Genomic DNA, 23379 nt, shown 5'->3' on the forward strand with positions numbered 1-23379 from the left:
GGGGGGGGAGGGGGGAGGGGCCGGTTTATAGCGGTCAATAGACGTTTGCGTAAGTCAACCGGTGCACTCTCAACCCTTTTTAACGTGCGCATACACATTCTCACGCACTCAGGCGCTGCATGCGCACGCCACGTACGCGCGTACACCTCACAAAGACGACACCCACACGCAGGCGCGCGAGGCGCGTCCGCGCGGAAAACTCGAAGCGAGAGGCGAGTATGTTCACCTTAAGGCCTTTAGTCCATCGCCGTCGCACGCGACGTGCGCATCGTGCACTCGATGCAGCTCGTGTGCACCTCTTCGTCAACTCGCGCGGCGCGTCGTCGCGAGTCCGACCGATCCTCCTCCGACGCGTTTCGCGCACAGAGTGGATGATTCGGGACGCACTTTCCGCTCTTTCGGCTCCGATTCCGCGATTTTAGGCCGAACCCAGAAATTCCGACTCGACTTCGGTGCTAATCCCCTTTATTCCGTGCTTATCGGATGACTACAATCGGTCGCGAGTGATTCGAAGATACACCGCTTATCGCCCCGCGTTACGTAAAGTCGCCCCGGTGAGAGGTAAAATCCGAGACAATACGCCGGAGAGTTATCATATCTCGATCGAAGTTATCTGCTCTCCTCTCCACGTCGTACGTGTCCGTAACCACCACGTGGAGGGAGCGCGAGAGTTTACTCAATCAGTCGCGATCGGACGGCGAGCGAGCTCGGGTGTACGAAAACTCGGCGCTCTCGCCTTGCCGCGGAAGTCAACGTGCGGCGTACGTGGTCGCGTTTACGTGCGATAAGCCAAACACTCGACGATTATCTGATAGTGTCGAGAGGATGATAGAGTAGTTGGACAATTTAACAGCGCAGTTTCAGATGGTTCCCGAAACGTTTCAAACCGCGAATCCGATGTAGCTCGCATGCCGCGTGATCCGTGCCCGTCGATATGCCGGACTGAAGTTTCGCTCTTTTTTTCTTTTATTTCTTTTTTTTTTTTTCTTTCACGATTGCACAGTGAGGACATAGTGATCGTTCGCGGCGATGATCGGGTGACGATGCTTCCTCGCTCCGATGACAGCTTCATCGAGCGATGTTGATCGCCGATCGCACGGAGAGGAGCGACTCGAGTGGACCGACGCGAAGTTCGGCGGAGTCGAAGATGCTCGGGCATTTCGGTAGCAACGAGAGCATATTGGGCTACCTTACGGTCAAAGGTATAATCTGACATCTTCATCGAGAACTCACGAGATCCGCTGACAGACTGACGACGACTTTCCGTTCACGCGTAGATCGCATGCGCCCCCCACGTTATCGAGACTAACGGTTTTAGCTGTAATATGTGCGTTACGGCATTCACAAGCACTGCAGAAATCATGATGTTTTTAACAAGAAAAATATACGACGTTCAAGACGCACGATAGAACAAAGATAATAGTTTTAAGAAGTTTCTGTATATTTGCACAATTTATACCGGAGGAGAGGGAAAAGGTTTTGTTATTTCGAGTGTTGTTAATATTAAAATTTTATATTGTTAATGAAAATATAATTTCCAGTGGAAGATTTATAATTATAACAGCGATGTATTGTACCGGAACATGTTGAATATAAATGCGACTTGTTTTCACAATCATTGCAGAATGTGGTTATTTTTAGTGGGATTTCTTGCTGATATCAAAGTCAAACTAGTCAATATTATTTGTATAGCTTTGCAAAGGTGACTTGCAACGGAATTTTTGAAAAGGACATCTAAAAAAATTATTATCATACCACTCGGGTCGCTTGCGTTCCACGACGTAATAACTGCAATATGCATAGTATTTCGACATCAGTGATTAAAAACGACATATTTTATGATAATTTATATTTAAATAACGAGAAAATATACGTGAAACTGCCTAAACGGAAAGTTTAATGTAGAGCGTATACGACTCACGCAGCAGCGGACGTGTTAAATTTCGCTGCGATGACAGAAAATCATGGAAAAGACTTAATATTTCAACTTGAAACATCACTCGGGGGACGCGTTGGATCTTCACAGAAAAGACAAGAAGAAAGAAAGAAATATAAAAAACGCCTCTTAGCATCAAAGATGCGAAATCTCGAGATGGTTGAATAATTAAAGATGTATCGCCGATCAGTGTGAACTTTATACCGCTGTATTTTCAAAACAAAACGGTCAATAATTCAGAAATTTGTATATAACGCCTGCATATTAATCTTTATTACCACAGTAGTTTGTCATTAAAATTATTCTCAGTTCAGAAGACGTTAAAAATGAAAATTCAAAGTAGCACGTTAATCTCAAGAAGCGCGTATAAAAAGTGTCAGCTTTAGTCATAAATATCTCAGCTTTCAAATAGTCAATCTTTCTTCTAACTGCACCGTCAATGAGTTAGATAATATTTCAACGTATATGCATCGAATTCTTTATCAAACTTACTTCACTTTACAATTTCCTTTAAATTGGAATAACTTTCGATTCAGGTTTTGAATCGCTATTAAACTTTCGGCACTCTTTTTAAATGCAACGTAGATCAATTGTAATTCCTTCCTGATTTTTCCATTATTTTGAGTTACGGGCGATAAATCCTTAACGACGCCTCTAAGCAACGGCAACAATGGAATTACCGACGACGACGTCAGTGAGCCATTCTAATTGTAAGCTGAAACTAAGGCGATGAAGGTAGCGCGCGAGGTGTCGCCGCTCGCGGTATCAGCGGAGCGACGTGTCGTCGCATATTATCGGTTTCATTATATCCGAAACGATCGAGCACTCGGTGCACTTGCGTCGTAAAAGTTTATTGCGACCCGGTAAGTGCCGCGGCGCTGCTCGACGCCGGAGAGAGAGCACGGCTTTGCTCCGACGGAATTCACGGCAATTTAGCGCCGCGTGACAATTATGAGAATTCGTAAATTAACGGCGAGTCACACTTATGACGCGTTCGCGTCTCTATGCGGTGCTTCACCGGCGGGCGTGGAAAGTCGGCTTGGAAAGCCGCCCTTTGCGTCGCTCGTGGCACAAGAGAAGCGAGAAAACGGGCGAGAGGAAGTAGACGAATTCGTGAAATGCGAGAAAGAAAGAGACCCGAGACGATCGCCGCCACGTCACGTGACATTTTGCGCGGCAGTTTCCGATAATAACAAGCAAGCGACGGTATCATTCTCCGTTTTTCTTTGTCGGTTATCGCAGCTGCTGCTCGCCCGCGCTCGAAACACATGCGCCCGAGGAGCGCGGCCGATCGCAAATAAAAAAGTCCAGCATGAATTTTGCATGAAACTTCCCATTTTCTTTTGAGCGAGCTTTACGACGCTTGCGGGCGGTAACGCGCCCGCCGAGTACGCTGAGAACTGCCATAAATATATCGTGAATCTTTAACGCGAGCCACAATTTCGTGCGAGGCCCGTGGCAACGCATAAGTCCACCTTCATAGTGATTAGCTTCCGAGGGTCCCGTAAATCCCCACCGAGCTTTAACTTAAGCAACGAATGCATTTTCCATCATCGAAAGCCGTTAAGGTGGTTGTAAGGTGTAGTGAATTTGATAAGAATTCGATAAAACTTGCACCGCGTATACATCGAAGCATATCCTAACCGCTCGCGTGCGATTAGAAGATCGGCCATTCGAGAGCTGAGATATTTGCAGCTGAAATTATAATTTTTCATAATTGTAATAATTTAATAATTATAATTCATATGTAAAGATGATATTATTATGATGATGATATTATTATTATAATATTGCAATATATATTACATACTGTTACAATATTAATAATATTAATATTGTATTACATTATATTATATTTATAAAGAAATTTCATAATTTATGCGTTTATAATAATTATTAATTAGTAAAGAGTTTATAATAATTATTAATTAAAAATTTATAATATAAATTATATGGATTTTGGATCTTTGTGAATTCATAAAAAAAACAAGAACTAGATTCAAGTAAATGATATTCTCCTTAGCAAATTTTTACATAGATTAAGCAATATTTCCTTGATCCAAGTGAACATTTTCTAAGGAGTATTGGAGTAATTATTTATTTGAATTTATCATCTTTTTCCGTATAGCAATAATTGGAAATACATACGTCATTAACAAGGAAACGACAGAAAAACAAATTTTTTTTCGTATTTGTAATATTGCGTATATATATTTACCACAACCTAGTTTCAAATTGACAGTTATTATTTAAGTAATGAAATCAATATATAGAAATGTAATTTTTCGCTTGATAAATACTAAATTTATAAGTAGCTCTTGCCTTCTTTAGACCGGCCGAGTCTCAAGAAGTGCACAAAATCTGTAGAAACGCTTTCAGATCAGTCGTCGGCATAATTATCATGATCGCGGAACGTGTCTTTTTCTTTATTTATCGTCGAGAGATTTCTCAACGGGACGGAAAGAAATCACATCAATATGCGATCGAGCGTCACCGGTTACGCCACGCAGCACATCTCGGGCCTTATCCTTTCTCGCTGAAATTTTTTCTACGTATTCGTCAACGAAGCGCATCTCAAGATACCGTAAATCTGCCAGATACATCGTCCACAGTCATTTCCGTGTTTACCGAACATTTATCTTTTTCCGACGACCCCTCCTGATAATGACGGCGACCGGCGGACTCGTCCGTAAAAGCCGAGCATTGTGCCTTGCCCCAATCGATTATTTCCCACGTTTCCTTAGCAGAAGGGAATCCACTCTCGTATCGTAATATCGCAGAAGGATCGATACGCTTCTGGATGTGTATCCTTTCTTTTTCGTACACGTGCGAACCGCCACCACACAAATCTCGCTGTCGTGTGAACAACCTGGAGAACGACGAGAGCCGTGTCTCATCGTCGTCGTGACGAGCGACTAGGGAGCGGTGTCGTAAGCGCTACGACAAGCCACGAGAACGTGTTCTCGGGGAAATTGGGATTTTTCCACGAATCGAAAGCCCAGCTTGGTAGTAAATAGCAGCGTGAATGAGCCTCTTGGTTATTGATTTCACATGCGTGCACGCTGACTGACACTTTCATTTCATTCTCATTAAGGAGAGAGAAACGGAGGGAGAGAGGACACGATAATAAATACACCTCTGATAGAACGAGCAGATCGAAGAAGAAATTATCCGGATTACGGACGCTCGTTCTTGTTCCCGTGACGCTTTGTTCGAAATGCACGACGATATAGTCACAGGTTAAGAACGTGGCGGCATTATCTCGGACGGACTGTCTTGTGCAGTAAATCCCGACAATTAAACCGGGATTTAAATTTTCTTGAAGACAAGCGCAGAGACAGACAGAGAGAGAGAGAGAAAGAAAGAAAGAAAGAACGAAAGAAAGAGATCCACAAAAAGATAAAATTTCACGCTCTTCACGGTCCCTCGACGAGGAGTTACCTCGCTGAAAATTTCCTTGACCGTAAAATGCGAAAGAAATTTACAGCCTCACGTTAACTTGTTCGCGCCGAGGCTTAAATGTTCACTGAGCGAAAGTTCCGCGTTTCGCATTCATCATCGTGGGGAAGGGGGAGGGGGGGGGGGACTTTGTTTCTTTTTACGCACTCCGATGTCTTCTTCTTGAAGAAGAAATTCTCTTCTGGCGTTCTAACGTCCGGTAAAATTCTCATCAATTTTCTGGCGTACCGCCACGGCCACGTTTCATTCTTTCACGGTAATCCGCGTCATCGAAGCCATCATCGAAAGCGACCGATGACGCGTCGGGTGATAATCAAAAACGCTTTCGTCGCCAAGTCGTAAAGAGAGACGTGACTCACGTGCTTGTGTGTCGGAGGTGTCCCGCAAATAAGAATGGCTGCTCACGTTTAAGGAGGTTACAAGGCGAAATGAGTTCGGCGAAAAATTCGATGAAAAACACAAGCACTACGTATATATTGAAATATGATTAAACTGCTTGTGCAATTAGAAATAGATTGACCATTTTCGAGAGCTAAGATATTTTTAACTCAAGTTGACACTTTCGATACGCCCTCTGATAAGCCGAAAATACGATGCTGAGCCTTACATCCTTCTTAATCCTCATCAAGGTGTTTACGAGCCGCGGGGCCACGACGAAATCGCGAGGTGCGCAGACACGACGCATAACTTTGCCGTAACGGTAATCTCAGGTGCGTTGTTCGCACCTTGTGGAAAGTGCGCCGATCGCGCCTGCACCGGTTTCATTTTCATTCAACGCGCAACTAGCAACTCGTTTCTTTGGAAACGCTGCACTATGGACACACGCGGACGCAGGACGCGAAAGAGAGAGAGAGAGAGAGCGGCGGCTATCGATTCTTCTCTCTCTCCCTCTTTTTCTCTTTCTCGATGCGGAAGCCTGCATTTATCTATATCGTCCGCAGTCTTATTATTCCTTGGAATCTGCGCAATTCCGGCGGTTACTGTTCGACGGTTACGGCTTGGAGACGATCACGATACGCCCATACGTCGTTTTCATTTGCATGTGCGACGTGCTCAGTTCGCTGGATATCATCTCGAGTGCAGTTTTGCGCAAAAATTGCGCGCAGCGCCATTTTTACGATCAACGCTGACATAAATGCGAGCGTGACGCGAATTTATCCATTCGTTTGTTTAATCAACGGGGAAGAGAGGGGATGCTTTTTTTAAATAAATCGTCGTCATTAAAATAAAACGGCTTAATATTAAATCGAATTTTACGTTGGACACGGCTCGCGCGCGGGAATAACCAAGACTGCCTCTTATAATACGTATTCTCTCGAGTTGAATCAGTGAAACAGTATTTCACCGATAATCAGTGAGTATTCATTAATTTTTACGTGGAGAAAATATTGTAGTAAAGATTATTACAAAAATTTTTAATACTGATACATATCGGAATAATTATTGAAACTACTATGTGTGTTGTAATCTTTAGTGACGTGTACACATGATATAATGAATTTGCCTAACGCTTCACTGATTCTCGCCAGTGAACAATTCACTGCAAATCGCTGTCACGCGTTCCATATAGCAGAAAAATATGTAACTGCAGAAACGGTGAAAAAAGGTATTATTTCCCTTAAAAATGGAACCGATCCAACATCATCAGTTAAGTTGAAACGTTCATGAGTTACTGATGCAGCGAATTGCAGTACTTTTTCTTAAGGGTTACTACTTCTTTTCTATTATCCTAATCCCACTTTTAAGCTATTCTGTCAACGATTTTGCCCGAAATTATTTTTAATCACGTTTAATCGATTTAATTTATAATTATTCGTATTTGAAAGACACGCTAATCCTAACGGGATTCGAGCTCGAACTGGCGACTATTGACTGCTTCCCAGTGATAACACATTGACTGTACTTTGGAGAGCACCGTAACGCACTGTTATCGGCGCTGTCAGCTGGGGGATTACGCCGATCGATTAATTTCGAGCTTCCTCGACGGTTTCGGTAACGCGAAAAATACAAAGCCGGACGGGTGAGAGCGCACGCCGCAACGACGAACGTTTCACGGAGGATTCCTCTTCGGCTTCTCTTTCGCATTCGCAACATCGGCGTCGGCGGTTTCTCGCGGTAACGTCGCTCCCGCGAGCTCGTGACGATTCGCGGCGCGATATCGCTCACATTCCACGGGCTGCACGTCACTCGCACCGAACTGCACCGTCGTCGGACCGAAAGCGTTCTCGCGAAAGTTTGCAGAAAATCGCGAGCGACACTTCGCGCGACCGGCCGCGTATCGTGGATTCGCGGATGCAGGGAAATACGAGAATGTGATAAGCTGCACCGGCGGAAAATTATAGTCAATTTCAGCGCCAAGCATATCCTTCAACCACAGAAATAGTCGGAAGAATCATTTTTCCAGTGATAAGTGTTGCTATAGTGTCAGTGATAGTAACCTCGCGAGCGTTTTGCCACTACTATCAAATATATTTGGCGCCGAAACGAAGAATTTTCTATCAGTGTACGATTCATTATCGCTCGCTCCGATGTCTTTACCGTCGATCACGGGGGAGGGAGCAGAAAAATGATGCGAGGGCGAAATATCGTATCATGCTGGCTAGCAATGACGGTAGACACGAATTTACCGGCTGGACACCCGGGTTCAATTTCTACCAGGGAAGACGCATGTAATTTTACCTTGACGTTGAACTGTTCGCGAATAAAATCTCTTATCCGATCTCGCTCGACGGTGCGTTAACTTCTCAACGATAAGTGCTCCGTATCGTGAAACTTCCTCGTTATGCCGGCTAATAAAAACCCAACTTGAAAATAGGGCCGAAAATTCCGACGCGCGTTTTCTGTTAATCGAGCCTTGACGAGCTCGAAGTGCCGGCGGCTTCTTCGCCCTGGCCGGTTTACGATGCCGAAGTTGTTGATGAAAACAGTCTTGACACTAATTCGCACACGATTAATTAGTCGCGTCCGCACCGTGCTTTTTAGCAGCAACACTTACTCGCTGGCGAAGCTAAGACGGAGCGGCTCCTCGATGATGCCCACACACGTGTGTGTGTGTGTGTGTGTGTGCGCGCGCCTTCACTCGCTCTTTCACTCTATGAACTCGACGAGAAATGTCACGCCCTCGCGCGAATTGTACGAATTCATACCGCTATTCTCATCAAGATCACTTCGTGACTACACCGCCCGTGTCTGAGAAGGTTCGGCGAAGTCGTCGATCCGAAAAGATCTATTGAACGTATACAGTCGTTATTATCGGTCTACTTTTCGGCGATCCATTTCTCAGAAATATTTTATTGTATTTTATAACATATCATTTTTCGCCTTCCTGTATTTTTCTTCCACTTCCCTTTAATTATATATATTAATGCGTTCCAAATTTTTTTGCGCTAATTATTCTGTTTATCTGTCTGCTATTTCGTTACTGTAATTTTGGATGCTAGAAGAGTCCCTCGATAAAGATTATTATTATTACTATATATTAAAATTAAATCAATTATATTGCACATGTTAGTTGCTTTTCTTTGCATATAATGACAATTTATCAATTTACTTTACGTGATCCGAATTACCACACGTCTAAATACCATGTTGCATTTCAAAACCCAAGTCAACGAAATTGTACATCAATATCAAAATCACTCTCGCCAGGATTACTTCATGACTACACGCTCGTGTCTCGAATAATCCGAGGGGGCTCGATTGGATCGATCGGTCGATCCGAAAAACGTAATATTAATATCACGCAAAGGATAAAAGCGCAGTGACGACCTCGCCAATTGTTACGGCCCCCCGAAAATCTTACCGAGCGGCACGCATCGGAATATTCGCGTGCGAAATCCTCCGTCGAGTCGCCAACCGTTAATTCTGTTAATTGTCGCGACGAACTTCGCGTGTGCGTGCTACATCGCGTAGTACAGAGATAGCGACCCGCGATAACTGTCATCGCACGAGCGCGAACGTGCCCGGAGATATGCCCGAAGTTCGCGTTCACCGTCTCCAGGGAAATAGTTAGCGAAGCCTTTGATCAGCCCGTAAACAGATAACGCTGGCTTAAAGTGATATGGAATACAACGAGAGATAAGGCGGTGCAGTGTCAACAGTGTCCCCTGTGTAATCGATCCGTAAATATCGCGGGTTTAATACTTCGCGTGGTCTGTGGAGTACACGCTAAGCGTACCCGAGTAAATACCGAAGAGGATGGTTGAAAAAGCAAAAGGAACGAGAAGAAACAACTGAATAAGTCCGATATAACTTTTACAGTTGTTCAATTGAACGGTTTCCATTGTTCTTTTTTCATACGCAATGCTTATTTATCGGCCCAGCTTTTCGACGATCTGAGTTATTCCATTTCTCAAAAGAATATCATACTGTTGTACCAATATCAAAATTAACTCAACTTTTAACTCAAGTTGGTCCTGGTTTAGGCAAACTTTTTCAACTTAACCAAGCTAATTTTACGGGCCGTTAATTTTTAACTTAGTTAAAAATAACAATTATTTACTCTAGCCTATTTTTCATAGTCGTATGAGGGAGGCGCAGTATTTTAAGATGCAAAAAATACGATAATAATTGTGAAAATACGTATGAAAAAAAATACCATATGATTGATTTTTCCACAGATTCTCAGGATGTCGACCTGGATGCGATCCTCGGTGAACTGTGCGCCCTGGAGCGACGATGCGACGGCGACATCGCCGCCACGCCCGCACCAGATTCGCAGAGGCCAGGACGACCCACCAGCGCAAGAATCAATCCCGGTGACAACACTGACATCAAAAATGAAGGAGGTGCGATCTCGGACGCGAATCATTTTTTTTAATCATATTATCATATCGTAGTACATTATAATGTATCACAATAACGCAATTCCTTAACATATTTCTTATATTTATCTTCCTCATATTTATTTCATCCTTAATATTTACTTCTATTTCTTCATTCTATCCTGTGCTGCAGGTTTGCGCACCGACAGTCCTGACAACGACAGCGCGTTCTCGGACACGGTGTCCATGTTGTCCAGCGAGAGCTCAGCGAGCAGTAGCGGCTCAGGTCACAAACCACCTCAGACCGCCATGCACACTGCCCCTCAGCAGCAACCTCATCAACTTGTTGGTGAGTGTTTATTTTGTAAGGGGACGGAATCTCTCCGTAATTATAGATTACGAATGAATCAAGTGTGCTCAAATGATCAAAGTAACTTGAACTTCTCCCTCTCTCTCTCTCTCTCTTCATCTCTTTGCGTTTTGCGCATTCAAGACATTCGCGCGCTGCGCGATTGAATTATCTCTCAGGAGGGAGGGAGGGGGAGGCGGAGGGAGGAGATTATAATTTTTCACTCCCCGGAGAAATTATTTACGCGGAAGGAACGTGCATGTTTGTTTTGATCTTCGCAGACGCGGCGAGCAGAGCGAAGGCGGAAAAGATCCGCCTGGCGCTGGAGAAGATGCGCGAGGCGAGCGTACAGAAGCTCTTTATCAAAGCGTTCACGTTAGACGGCAGCGGTAAGAGCCTCCTGGTCGACGAGGGGATGAGCGTTGCACACGTGTCGAGGCTGCTCGCGGACAAAAACCACGTGCCAATGGATCCGAAGTGGGCCGTGGTTGAGCACTTGCCCGATCTCTTCATGGGTGAGTCTATTTGTCAAACGTTTATTATCTCCTATTTGTCGAACGCTAATTGCTCAACCGGTCGCGCAATCATTGTTTTACAACGGACGATATTTCGCAGACGATAGAACGATATTTTCATTCAGAAACTGAATATTAAATTAATATTCATTATCTCGATGATCCTCTCTTTTCTTTCCTCTTTGGAATTTATTAAAATGACATGTCAAAAAGATCTTTCAACAAATCTGTAACTAATATTTTTTTAATAATTAATAGTTTTATAATAATTTTTTTACATAAGATTGTTAAGAAATAAGATTTTCATGTGTTATCCGTGGACAGATAAGATAGATTTCTATATATTCGTCGGTTAATCTTTTCACTCGCGTTATTGTTATAATGAAAGAAAAAAAGTATTATATTCAAAGTTGCGAAAGTGTGGCAGATCGCGAGCGCCGGAAAACGTTCCCGTCACGCCGCCGCCTGATAAAGAAGTAAGAAGGCGAGTAAGTAAGTAACGGGCGAGCTCATTGGCGAATTTTTCAGAGCGGGTTTACGAGGATCACGAGCTACTGGTGGAGAATCTCCTGCTGTGGACCAGGGACTCGAAGAACAAGCTGCTGTTCGTCGAGAGGCCAGACAAGACTCAATTGTTCCTCACGCCCGAGCGATTCCTCCTGGGTCCCACGGATCGCGGCGGCGGCGAGTACGACTATCACTCGAGGAATATGCTATTGGAAGAATTCTTCTCGAGCAGCAACGTCGGTGTGCCCGAGGTGAGGGACCTAATGACATGTTTACGATCCCGTCGTGCGCCTTGGCAGCCGGGCCAAGCGACGTCGACCCTCGATAACGACTCGATGTTGGCGCGCATCCCGCCTGCTCTTCTGCATCAATTGCTACTCGCTTCCAGGTCGAGGGTCCCCTCTACTTGAAGTCGGACAGCAAGAAAGGCTGGAAGAGGTATCACTTCATTTTACGGGCCTCCGGTCTTTACTACTGGCCAAAGGAGAAGGCGCGCACCGCCCGGGATCTCGTCTGCCTAGCGACTTTCGACGTCAATCAGGTTCGTCGTTCATTTCGCGCACCTTTCCTTCGGCCGTCGATAGAGTAATATCCGCCGGTGTAATTAAATTATCCGTCGCCCGGGGACCAGATGATAACTCGTACGGGCAAAAAGGTTTTTGCTTAGTCTATTGTTCTCAGTCGTCCCAAGTGCGGTCGAATGTTCTCATTCGCGGTAACAGAGACGGCATTTCTTGTCACTGAATATTCATCTGGTCCCTGTTCAGTTGCAGGAACTGAAATTTTTTTTGTCCTGTGGATGTAGAGGAAAAGCACCAGAGTCGACGTGTCACTTTTTTTTAGAGGCTCCAAAGCCCCGTGTTGAAAGTGGAAAATTAAAATGTATATGCACGGATGAAAACCAGCAGCAGTTCTCAAAATGCATGATAATCTTGTGAAAATTATTACGTTTCTTCGGAAATAACTATTTTCTTAAGAGGACTGACGCTTCTAGAAATCAGGTCCCAAAAACCGACATACCCGTAAAACTCACAGAAAATTATCAAAAAAGTCGAATAGAAACGCTGAAGTTACATTATTTTTCACATTTATTATATATCCTTATCTTCTTTAATTTTACATATTTTTGCAAACTTTAACCGTTTTACGATGTATATTGCTCCTGTATCATGTGAAAGGAAATCCCCTGATTTCTTCTTTCTGAGCCATCTTGAACAAACAAACAGGAAAAACAGAGCGCAATCAGTCGCCGATAACTTCAACTGTACACTGTGAAATGATATTTCACAGCAAAGCTCATGTATGTCGGTTGAAAGATCAATAAACTCAGGTATGTCGGTTTACAGAACAAACCTAATTCTAACTTTTCTTGCGTGATTCAGTAACAAAGGACAAAAATCACCGCAAGACCCAAAGTGATCTAAACAGTTCCGAACTCACACTGCGAAATAGTACTGTCAAATAAATCACTTTATTTAATTACCACTGATTTGTTGCTTTAATTTTCACAAGAAGACAGTCCGATAAAAACTTCAGCGAAACGAAAAATCGAACGACACCGGCAACGCAATCGAATGCGTTTGCGAACAGAAACTGCCACTTCAGCTCTAACTATTGTCTACAATAAACGAAATCCATATTCTGTCCAACAGAGTTCAATATTTCACCATACCTATGTCAGTTTTGGTGTTTTTCCCCTACATTCGACTTATTAAGTCATGTTTAACACTATGCCGTCCCGGGATATCACGTTGGTTTCCCGCGAAAATTATCGCGCAAAGGCCGGCGACGGCACTGTGGTGCCGTTTGTGTTCTGATCGTGTACTGTTGGTGTTCTGTTTGTGTTCTGTTTAAGTAACAATAAGTTACAGGCATAAGCGTGTTTGTTTATTTTTATAAGTACTTGTGCCCTTTGATAATGGCAAACGAAAGAGAAGACACGGTTATTCAAGATGAATGCGCGGACAACTTGTCTGACGTTCCAATTGAATTTGATGATTGCGAAGAAGCAGAAGACATAGCATCTTCAGAAAATCAAAGTGAAGCAGAATCTTCGGACGATTCTGAAATAGGTACACGAAGAATTCGGCGAACGCTATGGTTGCCAACTGACGAATCAGATGAAGATGACAGTATAGAGTGGTCAGACTTTGACTTACCCAGGACCAATAATGAATTTGAAGGGTCTCCGGGTCCTTACGTATTTCCCAGAGATACACGAAACGTCGAGGATGTCGTGGAATTATTTATCGAGAACGATTTGTTTGAATTTATTACCAATGAAACGAATAGGTACCATAATCAAAATTCCAATAGGAGGAAACTAGATGAAAAAAGTGCCAAATTTGTCGACGTTACGGCAGCCGAATTTAGAAAATGGTTTGGGCTTGTTATTCTTATGGGAATCGTAAAAAAGGCAAGGATGGACGATTATTGGTCTACGAATCCGTTGTTAGAAACGCCAATATTCCGCAAAACGATGTCTCGCAATAGATTTCGACAAATATTATCATTCTTACATTTTTCAGATAACAATAATAAACCGAATAATGCCGACCGACTTTTCAAGGTCCAAACCATAATTGATTATTTCTCAAAAAAGTTTCAAGAAAATTTTAATCTTGGCCAAAACATTTCAATCGATGAAGGAAGATACCATGGCGTGGACGATTGAATTTTAAAGTTTATAATCCATCAAAAATTACAAAATATGGTATACTCGTCCGGATGCTATGCGATTCCACTACGGGATATATTTCCTTGTTGAAAATATATTCAGACGTTGGACAACCTTTGACAACGTTGGACAACCTTTAAAGAATACAGTGATGGAACTATTGAACACATTTTTGTGGAAAATGGCATCATCTATCTATACATGGATAATTACTACAACAGTGTAGAACTTGTGGAGAATTTGCTTACAAAGAAAATTCGGGTTTGTGGAACCCTGCGACAAAACAGAGGATTTCCGGCAAAATTAAAGAACTCAAAACTAAATATATTTGAAACTAAATATCAACGAAAAGGTGAGATACTCGCACAATTATGGAGAGCATCGAAGACCAAAATGATACGAATAATTTCTACCATATATAAAGCCAATTTAGTTGACGCACAAAAAATACGTAGAAAAACCAATCGCACGATTCAAAAACTTGAAAGTGTAATGGATTATAATAAATACATGAAGGGAGTGGATCGAGCGGACCAATTTCTTAGTTACTATCCTATTTACAGGAAAACTATAAAGTGGTCGAAAAAAGTGGTGTTATACCTGTTTACTCGCTTAAATTAATGTTAACTCGCGTTAATGTTTACTCGCGATACCTTGGTGCGAGGGGATTCGTACTTCGGCGGCAGTAATCGCAATTGCATGTTACATCCGCCGTGTCGTTTCCTCCTGTTACGCGTCTCAAGATCACACGATCACACGTCCGGTTCTTTAATTGTACTCTATAAGCCTCTCCTCCCCCCATCCGCCGATCACTTCTCTCTCGAGCCGTCATCAAGAGCATCGTCATTATCGTCACCATTAAATCAGGTTTACTACGGCGTCGGCTGGCGGAAGAAGTACAAGGCGCCCACCGACTTCTGCTTCGCCGTGAAGCACCCTCGACTGCAGCAGCCCAAGTCCACCAAGTACATCAAGTTCCTCTGCGCGGAGGACAACGCGTCCCTGGAGCGATGGATGGTCGGCATTCGCGTGGCAAAATACGGCAGGCAGCTGATGGACAACTATCGCGCCCTCGTGGACGAGCTGGCGCAGGAGGACCTGGATCTGTTGGCGCACGCCAGGTCGTGCTCGGTCAGCTCCATCGCCGCGCCGGCGAATCAGACCCAATATAACACGACCAACGACAACGCGAGGCAATACGCGGAGAACTCGAGGCACAGCAATGAGACCGGGGTCGTCGCCGCGACGAGGCAGTACGACGGTCAGCGGCAGAGCTACAATCCGGAGCAACGGCAGAGCTACAACAACGACGGCAGGCTCAGCAGGGCGAGCAGTTCCAGTTCCAGCGGATGCTTGTCCGACGGGGCACCGAGCAGTTGTGAGGTGATTACGGTGAAAATGTTCCGAGATACGCGGATGAAAGAAAAACAAGCCGGTTGTATCGGGTAGAATTAGAGTCCCTCGAAGTAAGAGTTTTCGTCTCCGACTTCTTATTGGCCGGTCTAGTTCGAAATTTGATGAAAGAAATCGCGCAATCGAGAATTGTCGAATAAATGGACTCGATTTGCGACTAAACGTTATTCTAAGATGGGGCGAACTTAGGTGACATTGTTTGGAATTCACTTCAGCCTTCTAGCCTATCTCTTTGTACGGTGGAAAATATGTAACGAAAAATGCACGGGCAGGTGGCCTTCGAATGCGGGGAATTCCCAACGGGCACGATCAAACGGAAGCCGTCTATGAACCCGAAACTGCCCCTCACCTCGATCACGAGGCAGCTGAAGGAGGTCGGCGAAACGGTCCGCGACGAGCCGGATTCTTGCCCGAGTCCGACGAGCTCGGGATCCGGCACGTTAACCAGAAGACACAGTCGTCGTCGAAGCGGCACGGATTCCGACGGATCCGGGACCCTGAAGAGACACCATCGATCTGGAAACGCGACGCCCGTCAGCCCGGTGCCACCCGGTACCCCGGTAAGAGAGAGGGCAAGTCCCATGGGATACAGCAGGCCGGACAGTCAAGAGCCGAAAACGCCGACCAGTCCAATACAGACTTGCATGGTACGTACATACAATATTGATATTTCTTCGTTTCTTCACTGATCGATTTACAAATAGAAATGGGATACTCCTCGGTACAGAAAAATGAGCGAACGTAGGATGCTTGTAAAGAGTAAATTTGCAACAAGAGGAAAAGAGGAGAAACTGAGAACGCCTCCCCTTATCCTTGGCAGCTCATGCATATCCAATCGGACGGAAAAGCACGCATAAAGCAATGCTTAAACGGATCCCCGGTGTCTTTCGAGCATTCGTCAGACAGAACAGCGGATTCTTTCGACGAGTAAACGATCAATCCCGCGATCCTCCAGCCGAATCCAATCTCCCTCGCGCAACGTTCCAAGTATGGCATCCCCGCCGACCAACTCGACGTCTTACAGATGGACTCGATCACGTCGTTGCCGCCGCCGCCGTCGCCGTCGAGGGTCGCCGAGGAGGTCGAGTCCGACAGCGAGCCTCTTCCGCCACCGCCCCCGGAGATGTTCCGGTCGAACCTCTCGTTGGACTCGCTGCCGCCGCCGCCGGCGCCCGGGGAACTCCCGGTCTGCAACACACCGGAGCTGACCGGCTCCTCGCTGAGCCTGGCGTCGTTGCCGCCGCCGCCCAGCCCGTTGGTCGGCGAGACCGGGACGATACGTCGCGCCAGGCCGAAGCAGTCCACCCCCACGAACTCGGTGACCCCCGAGAGCACGCCCACGCACACGCCCAGGTCCGGTCAGACGAGCAACGCCGCGTCCTCCCCGCACAGTTCCTACCCGGGATCGACGGCGAGCACGCCGACCTACGGGCCGAGCTCGCCGAACTTGGCGTCGCCGCCGCCGTTCGTGCCGCCGCCGGCGTACGGCTCGCAGCCACCGCCGGCGCCGCACCACGCGAACTCGCAGAGCCTCGGCAGGCAGAACTCGAAGGTCGAGCGGGACTCGTACGGGAGTCACCACCACAACACGATCAACACGATCCAGCCGATCAGACCGAACCCGAACATGGACACTGTGCGACGCAGCGCCATGAAGCAAGGGACCGGTCACTACGCGGCACCGCCGTACCTGGCCGAGCTGAAGGCCGCCTCCAGCCCGCAGCCGCAACGCCGGGTGACCATTCAGGAGCCTCCGACGTCGCCCAAGTCGAAGACCGGCACCGGCAAGAAGATCACCTTCAACCTACCGCCGCAGCAGGAGCCCGGCAGCCCGGCGTTGCCGCAGCGCAAGCCGACGCCGCCCCGGAGGTCCGACAGCACCAGGCTGACGTCACCGAAGAAGCTGGCGGCGTCCGACCAGGCGCCGCCGGGCGACTTCCTCAAGGACCTGCAGAGGGTGATGAGGAAGAAGTGGCAAGTCGCGCAGAAGTGCAAGCTCGACTCCACGACGACGCCGCACGAGGTGCTCGGCTTCCGGGACCCGCCGCCGGCGGTCGCCGATTACCGGGAGACGAACGTGTCGAACTGGGTGCAGGAGCACTACGGCGCCGACAACCTCTACGAGAACGTGTACGCGACGGACCCGCACGCGCCGGTCGAGTACGCGTCCAGCCCGGCGCGGCAGTCGAGCGTGAGGTTCGCCGACGAGAACCGCAGCATGAACATCGTGAACGCGATCGCGGGCAAGAGGAGGCCGCCGCCACCGCCGCCGAAGAGGGCCGAGACCACGCATCTGACCACCACCAGGGCGATGCACTGACAATAGCAGATAATCCAGCCCCATCCCGAGAGGCGATGGTATTGCTGTCTCTGCGGCTGGTGGAAGGACTGAGGCGAGGCGCCGAGGCTTCGTCGACCGTCGCGCGACCACCTCGCCGTCCCGGCTTACCGGAGACCCGGCCTCGTGCGCGCCCGTCGACCTCGCCTCGCCCACGAGAGAAGTTGCTCGGCCACCGGCTGTCGCGGCGGAGGAGCGAGTCGGGGGAAGGAGAGCAACCGGCGAATTTTCGAGCCGAAGTCGCAGCGATGAAGAGGAAACACTGCCGCACGGACGAAGGATGTGATAGAAACCTCGGCTCCACCCGCGGAGGATCGCGCGCGGAAGGCGATCGAGAATGACGAGAACGAGGCAACGCGCAATGCTGGGTTTTTTCTTTTTCAGGGGGACGACGGAGGAGGGCCGAATTTACTCGCGAAGAGGACGATTCTCTCGCCCGCGCCTTTCCACGGACTTTGCTTTGCGAACAGATGTTACGCATTTGTTACGAGCGTTTCTTGACGAATAGATATCCTCAAAGTCCGGTATTCGTTCGGTTTCGACGAATTCAGTGAAGTCAACTGAAATATGATTACGTCCGAAAGCACGTCGCGACTAAATTCAGGAGGAATCTGTACGCCACGTTCTCCAACTTGAGATCCGTTTCGAGGCTCTCGAAAGGAGAGATGCGCGTGAACGCGTGTCATCTCTCTCTCTTTCGAGTGACTGTCTATCGCTTCGAGAGTGTGTTCCTGGATAGAAGAGGAAGAAGGAGGAACGAGGAAGCAACATTACGACGACGGGGAACAACATTACGACGAAACGCCGAGGAAGTCGCCGGAATTGATCTCAGTTCGAACCGGACGCGAACCGGCGATTTTTGGCGCGGCGGTTTCGCTTCCATTGACGAGGAACGAAGGACGGATGCCAGCCGACTCGATCGAAAATACCTTCTATGCAACCTAGCGTCTCTCGCGATCACATCCATGTGCATAGGTATATATGTATATAAACTTACGCGCGTTTATATTATATACATCGCTATATCGACTCGATGCTGTATGTGTAGTTGTATCATACAATCCGAACGCGAATCTGACCACGTAGACGAGACAACGGGAGATGGGTAAAACGAAGTCGTCCTGGTACGACCTCTTTTACCAGGCGTACCCTATATATTAAGGACGACGAAACGACGACTTTTTTCGCTCGTTCGGCAGCCGCGCGAGCCGCGAAGCCTCGTCACGGCACAACGCCTCGTCGCGAGAACGCGAGATCTCGCGTATGCCATTTCTGTATCCCTTCGATAACGAAGAGTTAACGAACCGACGACTTGACACGAGTCGAGTTCGGAGGTTCGGATGAAACGAGAAGAGTATCAAAATTCACGCGAGAGTCACCGGCCGAACGAGCGCGCGCCGGTCGGACCCGCGGATAAAGAGAAAGAGGAAAGCTAGAGAGAGAGAGAGAGAGAGAGAGAGAGAGAGAGAGATGTAGGTAAAAGAAATACTTATTCTCGGATACTTGGAATATAAAACGGAAATTTGGAGGGTGTTTCAATACTTTGCATTCGCGACTGCTCTTCTCCTATTTCGAGTATCCGACCGCTAGGATTCGACAGACAGACAGACGGCGCGACGATTGCCGCTTCACGCGCGATCGCACCGTCGCGTTTGGCCGAACGACGAAGAAACAGTTATAATGCGTAGCTTCCCGTTTGTGATCACCGAAATGGAATCTTCAGCAACGACTGCGGACACCTTCTGAAGGTCGCGCGTAACCGATGTAGTTTTATATCTCGATTTGTATCGCGTTTGCATGACTTACATGTGAAAGTTTAAACGAACACTTCGGAGCTCACGGAGCGTCTGTATCGTCGGATTTTTATATGTAAAAGAAAGTGTCCGGAGGCCGCTCGAGTACGCCCGTCGGTGCGACCAGTCCATCCCGTAGAAAGTATTTTATACGATCGAATTTTGATACGCAGAGATATTTCGTCACGTAGTTAACGAACGCGCGGACAATGCGAGAGCGCAGAAGATCTCACTTTCTCGAGATAGAGCGAAGGAGAGAGAAAGAGAGAGAGAGAAAGAGAGATCGTCGGAACTTCGTTCGACGAGCAGTCGTGATTTTCCGACTCGTCGATGCTGCGAATTCTCCGGTGCGATGAGCCGCCCTGCTCTTCCCTTCCGAGACCAGCGACGACGACTAGTCGACCACAGAGAAACATATTACTTATATCGCGAAGAGAAGCAACTGTTCAGTGTCTATTTTCCTTCTTCCCGGTGTAATCCTCTTAAGATAACGGTCATCTTGAAGAAAGAATATTCTTCTGGTACAGTATTAAAACCCGTACCCATCGCAGATATTAGAAAAGTGCATTATTATTTACTCGAAGGAAAAGTTGATTCTTTTTTGAGGAATATTATGAGCTTTATGGAAGGAAAGTTAAATTCGGTTGATTGGAATAAGTTAATCAAGTAAATATATCTGCAGATATCATAGGTTCAACGTAAGCATCGAATTTATCCGAGATATGTTCTTGATCCCCTGATAAGTTTAATATTTCAGTCGACGATATTGCATCAAAAAACTAAAACTTCGGTATTATACGCATTCCGACTGACCGAAATTAACTTTCCTTCGATAAAGTATATAACATTCTTGAGAGGCAATTTTTGTTTTTTTTTTTTTAATAAATGATAATGAGCTTTTCTAACGGTATTTGATTAGTATATTTTAATACTATTATCAAGCAGAAAGATATTCTTCGTTTAAGACCAGCCATCGCTCGGAAAAGGAGAAAGGTAAATCGAGCCATCGCTTTCCTTCGCATACAGTAATATTTTCTCGTGTGCAGACCCGTCGATCTCCGCTGCGCTTTCAGATCACTCCCGATGAGCCCCGTCGCACTTTTGCAGTTTTCTAAAAGGATTCACATCGTGCCTGCGCGCGAGAAATTGCCCGACCTTCGAAAAATCGTATGCCTCGCGTGTCTGTGTGTGTGTACGTGTGTGTGTTCGCCGGTGCGCGAGGATTTGCCGAGTTTTTTTTTTTATAAAAAGGGGCTCGCGCACACAAGATCGAGATCGCGCGGTCTTTCTTCACACCGAATCTTTCACGCCGTGCCTGTGCGCGAACATATTTGCAACAACACACTCGCACGCGACCCCCCCCCCCCCCCCCCCNCGACCGCGGTCTCCTCGAGCGTGCGCCGAGAGCGAGCACGAATCTGCGTACACTCTGTAACACAATCGAATTACTTAATAATAATAGCTAAAGAACTAACTCTTAAAGTGGAACCCGTCGATGTGTGTCGATTTAATTATATCGCCCGCCTTACGCGCGGTTTAATCAAACTGAACCAATAATATAAATGCATTTTTGAGACTAATATATTGACTTTACAGAGACTTAAGCCTGAAACTACCGATGGAACTTTTTTCATACGAATTTCTACTCAACACTCTCCACCGCGAGTACCTGTCAGTGCTCTTCAGTGCTCGGAATGCGAGACGCGCGAGACATCTCGCCGCACTTCCAGTCGCCTCGTCGATGCCTCTCGAAGCATTCGACAGATCTTGTGTCCGCCAAATCTCACATTTTCCTTTTCCCTTTACAAGCGCTTCAATTGGTGTGATTTTCGTTTTTTTTTTTTTCATTTTTGTCGTCTCGTCTGATTTTCTGTTTGGCTTTTTTTCTCTCCCTTTCATGGAGCCCCCGAGCGTGATCACACTTTTTCCGAGAAGCCCTCTCTCGTGTTTCACGATCCAATTCGCGTCGTCAAGATGTGATTTTACTTTTTTATTTCCATTCGACTCCCCCCCCCCCCCCCNCAGACCACTCGTCAAGTTTGCGTAACGCGTCGCGTGATCATGTCGCCGACTTATTCCGAGTTAACGAGAACTGATACAGGACTCGTCGGGGATGCTGGCGTGCCGAGAGACGAGCGGATGAAAACTTCTTTCGTACTCCTTAAGGAACTTTCGTCGAGCTGAACGCCCGAGGCATTCTGAGTAGGTAGCTTAGTATTCGATGTCCGCGTGCAGCCCGTCGCTTAATTTTCGTCGGATGGACGAGTCAAATCGGGATCGTTCGTTCGGGGTAGAAAACGATATCATTTCTCACTTGATCGAAGCTCTCTCTTATCGACGGAGTGCGTTAGTGCAATTTTCGCGGAAGAGGGGATAGGCCGATATATCGTAGAAATCATTGCGATCATAATTGATAATGATTATTAGCAGAAAAATCATACTTTGATTATTGTGTCCACGTGTGCGACTTACATGGGAGGAACGGCCAATAGTGGCGCGTGGCTGACGCGAGGTCAGCGACAAGCGAAGTCGTCCAACGTGGAAATTTATTTCTTCGATCTTGCGACGGTTTCTCGCGGGTGAGTTTGACGAACGGCGGAGAGAGAGAGAGAGAGAGAGAGAGAGGGGAGGAGAGAATGTTTGAACGAGCGCCACGTGATTTTTTTTCGAATCGAGAAACACTTTTACAATGAGGATGACGGACAAGAAGAGCCGGCCCCGATTATATTGTACCGTTTTCTTCGATTATATGCTCTAAGTTGTACGTACAATTCTGTAAATATTGTAACGAGTGGTACTGCGGAGGGGAAAAATTGCCGGTGATGTCGCGCGGCGGGACAATGATATAAAAACTTTTATGTTATTTATGAGAGAGAAAGAAGGAGAGAGAGAGAGAGGGAGAAAGAGAGAGGAAGCGAACGTTTGCGGTATGAGAAGGAGGAGGAGGAACGTAAAGTTTTCGAGACGAAGGGAGGGATTTGACTTTGCGAACCGGGGCTCCACTCTGCGTTTTCGTTTCGATTCACTTTTAATCGTATCGGCTCGAGGATCGCTTCGATCAGTTATTCTCACGAGGACGTAGACACCGCGACACCCTCGTACGCTGCGTTTGCATCGCTGTCAAATCGATTCGATGTAGCTTACGATTAGACTTTAGATCATTACAGGTTGTTTCGGATACGCTCTGTGCAGGTGTGTTTAACGGAAGAAAAGAAGAAAAAAAAAAAATTGCGACAATACCATTATTTCGTGACTCGACGCCAGTTGTTTAGGTATATGAACCACGTACCCGTGCGAACAAAGAAATGCGCAGCAGTTGAAATATTATAGGTATTATATTCATGTTTTTATGTAAATAAATTTTTGGTATATTTCAATCATCGTCGACTTGTATTCTGACCCTTTCCCTGTCACCCGCCTCGTATCCGTCTCGCGGGATGTTTATTACGGAAGCTCGATACAGGTCGCACGGTATATTACGGTAATTTTGCTCCCGCAGAAATTGCGATAATATCAACATTGTTGGCAACAGCGAAGCACAAAACGAAGAGCGTCCGATCTCAAGTGACGAGGGGTACAAATTTGATCCATGACGAGGCTAATCATATTTCGGCATTTTCGTCGAGGGA

General features: G+C 46.5%; 1 protein-coding gene across 4 annotated transcripts in view; it reads left to right on the forward strand.

The window, feature by feature from the left end:
- The window catches only part of LOC106747998 (amyloid beta A4 precursor protein-binding family B member 1-interacting protein), a 152043-nt gene extending 130936 nt beyond the window's left edge, over window positions 1-21107 (forward strand). For 3 of the 4 annotated variants that reach the window (XM_014626117.1, XM_014626116.1, XM_014626119.1), the window contains 8 exons: window positions 10015-10182; window positions 10352-10507; window positions 10789-11022; window positions 11551-11780; window positions 11918-12070; window positions 15074-15589; window positions 15892-16266; window positions 16644-21107. In XM_014626117.1, coding sequence (XP_014481603.1) covers window positions 10015-10182; window positions 10352-10507; window positions 10789-11022; window positions 11551-11780; window positions 11918-12070; window positions 15074-15589; window positions 15892-16266; window positions 16644-17939 — 3128 coding nt within the window. In that variant the 3' untranslated portion in view covers window positions 17940-21107. Of the gene's footprint in view, window positions 1-350; window positions 1203-10014; window positions 10183-10351; window positions 10508-10788; window positions 11023-11550; window positions 11781-11917; window positions 12071-15073; window positions 15590-15891; window positions 16267-16643 lie in introns of those variants that run through there. The other variant, XM_014626118.1, reaches the window with a different exon arrangement.
- The last annotated feature ends 2272 nt before the right edge of the window (window positions 21108-23379 follow it).

This window comes from Dinoponera quadriceps, unplaced genomic scaffold (assembly GCF_001313825.1).
Source record: "Dinoponera quadriceps isolate SergipeBrazil2010 unplaced genomic scaffold, ASM131382v1 scaffold2167, whole genome shotgun sequence".
Taxonomy (NCBI): domain Eukaryota; kingdom Metazoa; phylum Arthropoda; class Insecta; order Hymenoptera; family Formicidae; genus Dinoponera; species Dinoponera quadriceps.